The sequence below is a fragment of the Myotis brandtii genome, unplaced genomic scaffold, assembly GCF_000412655.1.
Source record: "Myotis brandtii unplaced genomic scaffold, ASM41265v1 scaffold344, whole genome shotgun sequence".
NCBI classification, from domain to species: Eukaryota; Metazoa; Chordata; class Mammalia; order Chiroptera; family Vespertilionidae; genus Myotis; species Myotis brandtii.
In genome coordinates this window covers 6,192,391-6,202,199 of record NW_005363247.1, presented here as the reverse complement: position 1 = coordinate 6,202,199, position 9,809 = coordinate 6,192,391, and the positions used below count along the sequence as shown (strand labels likewise).

Below are 9,809 nucleotides of genomic sequence, written 5' to 3'. Positions count from 1 at the left end.
AAACGACTTCAGGTTTTCTCACTGCGCAGAATATAGTCAAACACTGCTACAGTTAAATATTTTACCCTTTGTTCTCCCTGTATGATCTACAATAATAATCTGCTTCGTGTTGATATTTACTACTGTGTTGGTGACAATTACCTGAAAGAAAAATTGGGGTGCTTCACTGGGCTGGAAAAAGTTTAGCTAAATCAGAAAGCAGGTCTAATTAAGCAAGTTTATTCTATGTATATATATAAAAGGCTAAGCTGACTTGCACATACACAATACATATAAAGCTCTTGCTGGCGCCAATCGCACGCATGTGTTTCGATCTGTCATTGTCGATCGTGAATTTGGTTGACACTATTATATTATAGAGAAAGGGCAAACAGTGATAATAAAATATTTCTTCTAATTAATTTCCTTTCAACGTGCATGAATCCGTGCACCAGGACACTAGTATTAGTATAAAAGGAGAAACATAGATTGGTGAAGAGGTATTTGAAATAAAATCAATAAAACTTGGTAATAGACAACTGGGGAATAAGGGAAAGGAAGGTTTTAGGGTGATTCCCAGATCTCTAACATAAATTATTGAACACTTAGGGTATCTATTGAGATGAGAAACACCGAAGGAGTAGCCAGTTTTTCCTGGAATATCAAGGTTCAGTTTTTAGACATATAAGGTTTCTCTTCTATCTTAAGTGACCCCTCTTTAAGATTCTTCTTCGTTTAATTCCAGAGGGTTTCTTCCTTTTGAACTACTTAAGGAGTAGTATTTGTACAGGAAGAGGGAGGTAGAAGAATAGAACAGAAAAATATTTCTAAATCCTTAGAAGTAGCTCCCTTTTTTTCCAAATGGTACAAAATAACCCCAAAATTCTCATATGATAATATAGTCCACTGTTATTTTATTTATACCTACATTAAAACACTTAAAATTATTTTGTAGTAAACATCACTAAAGCACTTGAAAACAAAAGTAGAAACTCAAAATAAGACAATTTTAAATTTAATAAGCAAGTTTCTGTTGAAATTAACAAAAGTATTCTTGAATACTTAAATAACTGAGAGCAACTACCTTAAAATATGTCATTTTAATTACCTTTCATCATTATATTTTCAAAATTCAGAACATAATTTTACTATGTATCACTATATCATTATTTTATTTAAAAAAACTTTTGAAAATGTCTATTATTTATTTTACTTACCTCTAACAGAAAATCCCCTAGATACTGAATTGGATAAAATGGACCCTTAAAGTTATCTTTTTCTTGCTCAGCCTTGATTCTTGCATTACTGGCAATTACATGAGTTATTCCAGTTGGTGAACTTTTTGGTAAAATAACATTTGCTTTTCCAGCCTCCAAAACTCTAAATAAAAATGTAAAAAGTTTATAAAGTATTTTTTAAATAAATATATTCAGTCAAATTATCTAAATCAATAACTTCCTTAGAGTAGCAGTGCAATTTCCTGAAAGGAGTTATATTCTTTTGGGGTATTTGAGTGCCATGAAGGATAATTATTGCAATGATTATAAGTTGCTCAAGCAAATGTTTAAGAAATTGGGCTATTCATTCTACTTATCAATTTCTTGATATGGGAGAAATTAAAAACCAAGAATATTAAATTCACTTAAGGAAAAGTTACCTTAATAAGCCAAAAAAATAATGAAAGAAGTCTAAGGAACTAGCTACTTCAGAAGGCAACATACCTCCAAGAAAATCATTCTGAACCACACACACACACACACACACACACACACACACACAATGGAACTAGTTGCCAACTTTCTTCTAATAATTAGGCTTTGAAAGCTACAAGAGAACACTGCCACCACCTAACAATGAGAAAAAGCCAAATAAGCTACAAAAATTATAATTTTTCCTGAACCTGTCTGAGAACTAAGGTAACAAGGCAATCAAGAAACTGAATTTCCATAGATTAATCAGCAGGTTTGTGAAGAGACTGGACACCTGAACTATTTCACTTTGCCAGAGCGCAGGAGAAAAGTTATTAACATAAAAGCTGGTAAGAATCAAGAAATTTTTAAAAATTTAAGGCCAAGTGAAGGTAGCATGACAGTTTAGTATAACTAGGAGTCCCTGGCCCTCTTACTTGCAAACCTCTTTGCCACAGACCTCCATTAAGTATTCATGGAAGAGTGTTGGAGCAGGTAACAAAGGAAGCCCCTATTGGTAGCACAGATGGGCCATCTGGGTCTGGCTGCCACCAAGTAATAGACATAAAACCAGATCCACTTCCCTGGATCCTTCTCTCATATAAGCAAAAGCCTTAAGCTATTTGGGTAAGGTAAGAAAGTTTTCTATCTTCAGAATTCAGGAAAGGTGCACTGCTTGTGTTGGAAGAGGAAATAAAACCCACCTGCCTCTGTGGAGGGAGAGAAAAACCTGCTGTGCAGGCCCAAAACAGATTCACTGTTTCTGTTTGAGGGATAGAAGCAAAAGCCATCTGTCCCTGGAAGAGGGGCAGGAATGCCACTAGGGTTTAGGATCCTGCACCAATACAAACTAGAGATCTAATACTGAGTAATGGTTAAAAATTCTTTCTTGCCAAAGGCCCTGCCCATAGGTAGCAGGCAAGAGTATGGCTACCTGGGGGACCGAGACACAAACACTGAGAAAGTACCAACCAGGTACTAAGAACACAAAGAATGCTTAAGAATAGAGCTATCCAGCAGAACTGACAATGCACACTTCCTTAACCCCACCCCATAAATGAGCAACAAAGCAGGAGACAAACAGTATGAAGAGAGAGTCCTTTCAGGGGTCCTTTGAAGAGTTCGTTCAGTAGTACAGGCACTACCAAAAGCTGAGAGTGAAGAAAACTAATTAAAATCTTTCTAGAACCCCAGGCTCCACACTAAGCCCAAAGAAACTGTAGCCCATTGCAGCAGTAAATTGAAATAATGCATTGAGGGTGACTAGAGCATTAACAAAACCCCAAAACAAGCTCAACCACCCCTAACCAACTCGATCACCCCTACTAACTGTCGTATAGAAAAGGTAGAATATGTTTTTGGATATAAATATTATTTACCTCTTTTGTATGTGATGTCTATGCATACAATAAAAAAATACAAGACATACACAAAAAGCAAGGGCGGGAAATTACTGTCAAGAGATAAAGGAATAAATAGCAGAAAGATGATCCAGATGTTGAAATTGTCAGAAAGTGACTTTAAAATAACTGGCTGACATGGTAAAGGATATAGGAAAAAGGTGAACAATATACATGAAGAGGCAGGGAATTTAGGAGAATATTTAAAAAATGGTAGAAATGAAAGATACTATATAAGACTTGTATACATGCATATAAGCAGAACCCATGGACATAAACACAGGGAGGGTGAGGGCATGTGCTGGGGGCATGGGAATGACTGGGAGGGGTCAATGGGGGAAAAAGGAGACATATGTAATACTTTAAACAATAAAGAATTTTTTTAAAAAGATACTGTATCAAAGAAGAAGGCTTATTAACAGACTGCCCATAACTGAGGAAGGAATATCTGAACTTGATGATAGGGCAACCGAAATTATATAACTGAAACACAAAAATCAAACAAACAAACAAACAAACAAACAAAAAATAGAACAAAGGATGCAAAAAATGTGGGACAGAACCACTTGGTCCAAAATATAGGGATAGCACTCCAGAAGGAAAAGAACACAATAGAATAAATATTTAAAAGATAATTGCCAAGAATTTTCCATAATTAATATGACACACTAAAAAAAACAAAAACCTGAATGTGTTCAGGAAGCTCAGAGAACCCCAAGCAAATAACAAACACAGATAACAAATAACAAATAAACACACACACACACACACACACACACACACACACACACATCTGGACACGTAATCAAATCATTAAAGAGCAAAGGTCATATTGTTTTTTAAATTTTAATTTCCAATTGTTCATTACTAGCATATAAAAACACAATTTTTATATAGTGAATTATCATGTGACCTTGCTAAATTCACTAATACAATAACTTTTTTTTTTTGATAAATTATGTAGTATATGGCCATGGCTTTCAGGATAAAAGCAATTATTTCACATTTTTTCTTTACAACTCTAGGCTCTTATTTATTTTCTTTGCCTTATTGCACTGGCTAGTATCTCTAGTAAAATGCTGAATAGAAGTGGTCACAGTAAGCATGCTTTGTCTTATTCCCAATTATGGAAGAAAAATATCCATGATTTTAAGTTTAGATTTTGTCATACATATCATTTACCAGGTTGAGGTTATAAAATTCTTAACAAAATATTTGCAAATAGAATCAGCAAGTATTAAAAATGAATAATACACCATGATAAAGTAGAATTTATCTCAGGAGTATCAGTTTGGTTTAACATTTAAAAATTGACAAAATAATTTAGCATATCATCAGAATAAAAGACAAAAGCCAATTGTCTCAATAGATATATAAAATTTTCAAAAAAGTCCATTTATAATAGCATCCTAAAACAATAAGTACCTAGGGTTAAATTTAACAAAATATGTGCTAAACTTATGCAATGAAAACTATAAAACATTAATGTCAGAAATTAAAAAATGATTTTAAAGAAAGAAATTTAAAAATACTTGAAGGAATATACAATTTGTTGAGAGAACAACTCAATATTGTTAAGATCTCAATTCTCTCCAATTTGATCTTAACTTCAATCCCAATCACAATCACAGCTTGTATTTTTGTACAAATTGACAAACTGATTCTAAAATGTGTATGGAAATATAAAAGATCCACATCACCAAAACAAATCTGAAAAAGAGAATACTGGAGGATTCATACTACCTGATTTAAAGACTCATTATAAAGTTACAGTAATTAAAACATTGTGCTGTTAATATAGGTAGAGACAGTTATCAATGGAACAGAATAAGAAGTCCAGAAATAGACCACACAAATATGGTCAAGTGATTTTCAACAACGCCAAGGTAACTGCAAAGCAACTGAACCCTCATACGTTGCTAATGAGTTTGTAAAATGGTACAACTACTTTAGAAAATGGTTTGGCATTTTCATATAATGTTAAGTGCACAATGGCCATTTGAGCCAGCATTTTCATTCCTAGGTATTTACCCAAGAGGAATGAAGACTTGTCTACCTGAAGACTTGTACTCAATGTTCATAGCAGCTTTAATCACATTAGAAAACAAACAAACAAAAAATGCCACAAAAGTCCATCAGTGGTTGAATAAATAAATGGGTTGTGATATATCCACAGAGGAGAATACCACTCAGCAACAAAAAATAAAGTGCTGATTCACACAAGGTACATAAATCTCAAAATCAAATGCGTATATACAATATGATCCCATTTACATAAATCACTAAAGGAAAATCTAATCTACAGTGACAAAAGAAACCGCTGGTTATCTGGTATTGGTGGAACAGAATTAAATGTACAAGGACACAACAAAATGTTGTAATGCTAATGTTACAGATCAGAATGTAGTGGGGTTAACATAGATGTATAACTTTGCCCAAACTCATCAAAATGAACACTTAAAATGTGTGGATGTTACTATCTATAAATTACACTTCAGTAAAGGTGACAAAAAAAGTCTTTCCAACTCCCCTCCACCAAAAGTCATGGCAATCTTATAATTAGTTTACCCAACAAGAAGCCTTTTAAAAAAATGATATAAAAGATTAAAAAAAATGAAATGATAGAAACAGTATTAACCATGAAAAATGCACTACATAAACCCAGAACAAAGCCTCTGTGATAACATAATATTTCATTTGCAAAAATGTAACTGCTTTAAAACTTAAAAAATTTGACTCACAGAAAAAATGACATGGAAAGTAAAATAAAGACCACAAAAATAATTTAAAGTAATACAATAAAATACATTTTGTTCCATTAGATAGATATACTTAAATGTTAGAATGGCTTAAGTAGGAAATCAAAGAGTAAACCACATGGCTCATTTAAACTAAACTAATAATAGCAAAGAAATAGAGAAAGGTATTCAAGCAAACCAAAACTGTTTTCTCATTAATTGCTTTAGCTTTTATAAGGTCTTATCTTACCTTACAAGAGAATCACTTCGCTTATCAGCTCTAACAAGGAGGACAACTTTCCATCTGTGAAAGGCTCCTGGAGCACCAGTGCGTTTCAGTTCTTCACGCCATCTTTTAGGTGCAGATTGCATTTGAGGTGAATAATGGGAATTCTTTTCAATTTTATATCCCCATTCGTAAGTTGTTTCATCAAGCCATCTACCACTTTTGGCACTATGAATTATGTAGTCCTTAGTTAGTACCCACTTTCCTAAAAAGTAAATAAGCTGTCAATAAGAATTTTGGTTCTGATAAGTGGTAAACAATAAAAACCAAATATCAAATAGAATTTAATCTTTCTGAAAACTAAAGACACAAATAAATGGAAGCATATACTGTGCTATGGACAGAAAGAATTAGCACTGCTAAAATGTCCACACTACCCAAAGCCATCTACATTTTCAATGCAATCCCTATCAAAATAGCAATGTCATTTTTCACAGAACTATAACAAATGATCCTAAAATTTATTTGGAACCACAAAAGACCCTGAATAGACAAAGCAATCTTGAAAAAGAAGAAAAGTATATTACAAGGCTATAACAATCAAAACGGCAGGGTACTAAAGTAAAAACAGACATTTAGATCAATGTAACGTAAAAGAGAGCCCAGAAAGAAACCCTTAGCTATAGGATAAACTAATTTATAATAAAGGAGTCAAGAATATCCATTGGGAGCCCTGACTGGTTTGGCTCAGTGGATAAAGCGTTGACCTGCAGACCGAAGGGTCCCAGGTTCGATTCCAGTCAAGGACATGTACCTTGGTTGCAGGCACATCCCCAGGAGGGGGTGTGCAGGAGGCAGCTGATCGATGTTTCTCTCTCATTGATGTTTCTAACTCTCTATCCCTCTCCCTTCCTCTCTGTAAAAAATCAATAAATTAAAAAAAAAAAAAAGAATATCCATTGGGGTAAAGAGATTATCTTCAATAAATGATGCAGTCCCATTTGTTTATTTTTGTGTTTATTGTCTTTGCCTTAGGAGATATATCCAAAAAAAATATGCTAAGACCAATATTTTATTGCCTGTGTTTTCTTCTAGGAGTTTTATGGTTCCGGGTTTTATATTTAAGTCTTTAATCCATGTTTATTTTATTTTTGTGTATGTTGTAAGAAAGTTGCCTAATTTCATTTTTTTTCATATATCCACAAAACAAAAAGGCAACTTACTAAATCGAAGAAGATATTTGTAAATGATGTATTATTCAATAAGGGGTTAATACCCACAATATATAAAGAACTCATACAACTCAACACAATCCAATTAAAAAATGAGCTGAGGATCTAAACAGACATTTCTCCAAAATATAATGTTGTATATGAACTATAATTGAAAAAAAATTAACCTTATTTAACATGAGACTCAAACTACTTACCAACATCATCTTTGAATGATGTTGTTTTCCTAAATTTTTTTATGAGGCCTACAACATGACTGAACATTGTATGTAATCTTTCCCATAATTATAATTATAATTGTTAGTAAATAAAATATAGATATAAGGCTTAATAAAATAAAATGTGGTATTACTTAAATTATAATTATTATTATTAAACCCTATTTTGGGTTAGATTTATATTCTTCCTCTTATGCTAAAAACTTTTCCCATAATGTTTATGGCATTCTTATGCTTTGTAAAACAAATTTATTGAGTTAGAGAATTTTTCAGGGTACTGAAGTAAAAACCATTAGATCAGGGTATCTACAAACATTCTACAGTTGCTTTATTTGGGCATCAATGATCTTTTTAAACAGCAGGTACAATGTATGTTTTCATTTGTGGAGTTAATAATGAATCCAAGTGTTTTTATAATAAGTTACTCTAAAAATGGTAAATTCATCTGAGTTAAATACATATTTTTTTTTGCAACCAGCAGACTACTGAGAAGCCAAATCAATCATAGAAAACTATAAAAGAAACATCAATGGTGACAAAGAGAGAATTTAAAAATCTTAGAAAAAAAAAATAGCATGATCATTGCTTCATAGAATGGATGAGAGGGGAGACAGCAGTCGAACAAAAACATTAACTATTTCCAATGATAGATCAAAGAAAAGAAACTTGGCTGACAACAGCTGAGATTTCAACAGGTATTTTTTTTTTAATTTTGTGCCAAAACTTTCACTTAAAATACTTTTTCTTATATAAAGTACTTACATGAAAATATTTGTTGAAGGAAATATTTCTGCCTATTTAAATACATTTCTCATGTATTGCAAAGTTTTATTCAGAAAAATACAACAAAAAGTATATCAAATATAAATATTTTCAGAAAAATGCCAACATAAACATACCATCTTCCTAGTGAGTAAGGTACTTTTTCTTTAACATGAAGATTTTTTTTTCAAAGATGGAGGGAAGGCCGTTAACTTACCTGCTGCACATGCCGCTAAAAATTTTTCACTCTTACATAGGCGTTCAGCTATAAGATGTGTACAATTTTTATATTTCTGGAACAAAAAAATCCACATGAAAAAAAATGTTACTAAGGTAATATTTCCTATATAACACATTCTTCTTATTCTTACACTATTATGGGGGCATTTTATCATTTTTAGGTCCGTATTTTAATTTTAGTTATTTTACATTTGGTAAGTAAAGTTTCTGTACTCACCTCACTCTTAATAAAAGTACAATCTAGTGTTAAAAGCAATTTTCCTAGAGCTTCCTTTTCTTCCATTTTAAATCCTGTCATCTGAATGATATGCTTTGGGGCACCATCTTCCATCTAACACATACACATAAAGAAGATAACATGTTAAGAGATATTATTCACCAGGTTGACTTTATTATTTTTCCTTATTTATGAGTGCTAAAAATAAATGCTGAAACCATTAGATCAGACATATAATGAATTAAACACATAAGACTTAATTATAAATACCAATATTAAAATTGCTTATGTAAATAGAAATTAGTTTTAAAAGTTAATCTTCTCAAAATGTGACCTTAAGTAAAATGAGATTTTTTTGTCTGATTTGAACACTGAAAGTTTGCATTACTTTCCACTAAGATACAATTAAATTAATGTAATTCTTCAGAAATATATACAATTACATATTATGTTATATAAATATTAGCATAATATTATCTTCATTTTAAAAGCACTGTTTTTGCTAAGAGCTTAATGAAACTTAATCAGATTTTATACTGATTTTTAAAGTCTGTGGACAGGTATTGAAGAATATGTATAAGTTATTGGAGAAACTGATAAAAACTCATGGTCCCACAGCCTTTACACCAAATAATTTAGTATAGTAGGTACAAGTAAGAAGCCTGGATCCCATTCCCAATCTACATTTAACTCATTACCTACAAAATAGACATAAAAAAACACATGGTTTTCAAATTTGTTTTGATAGGGACCTTAATCCATATTTAAATGCAGTTCACAAAGCAAGTTGTATCTGAGGTGGCACATTTAGTAAACAAGAAAACGCACGTTTCCAATTATAATACAATTTTTTGTTTACATGAAGTTACAACTTAAGAAGTAGCTCCTTAGAGAAAATTTAGTTTCTTATTACTGACTAGAGGCCAGGTGCACAAATTCTTACATGGGTGGGGTCCCTCGGGGTGGCCTGCAGAGATTGGGTCCCAGCTCGCACCCCCAGCTCGCTCCCCCAGCCTTGCAGCGTCACAGCCGTGCTGGCACCCTGCCTTGGCCTGGTGCTGTCCCCTCACCTGCTCCAGCATCCCATCTGCAGGGCGATCTATCAGGGC

At 32.7% G+C, this 9,809-nt stretch overlaps 1 protein-coding gene across 3 annotated transcripts in view; it reads right to left on the bottom strand.

Moving 5' to 3' along the window:
- SLF1 (SMC5-SMC6 complex localization factor 1) overlaps positions 1–9,809 on the bottom strand; it is a 66,534-nt gene that overhangs the window by 48,289 nt on the left and 8,436 nt on the right. For all 3 annotated transcript variants that reach the window (XM_005871508.2, XM_014543967.1, XM_014543968.1), the window contains exons 2-5: positions 8,701–8,814; positions 8,461–8,536; positions 6,056–6,296; positions 1,197–1,359 (exon numbers count right to left, since the gene is read on the bottom strand). In XM_005871508.2, coding sequence (XP_005871570.1) covers positions 1,197–1,359; positions 6,056–6,296; positions 8,461–8,536; positions 8,701–8,814 — 594 coding nt within the window. The remainder of the gene's footprint in view (positions 1–1,196; positions 1,360–6,055; positions 6,297–8,460; positions 8,537–8,700; positions 8,815–9,809) is intronic.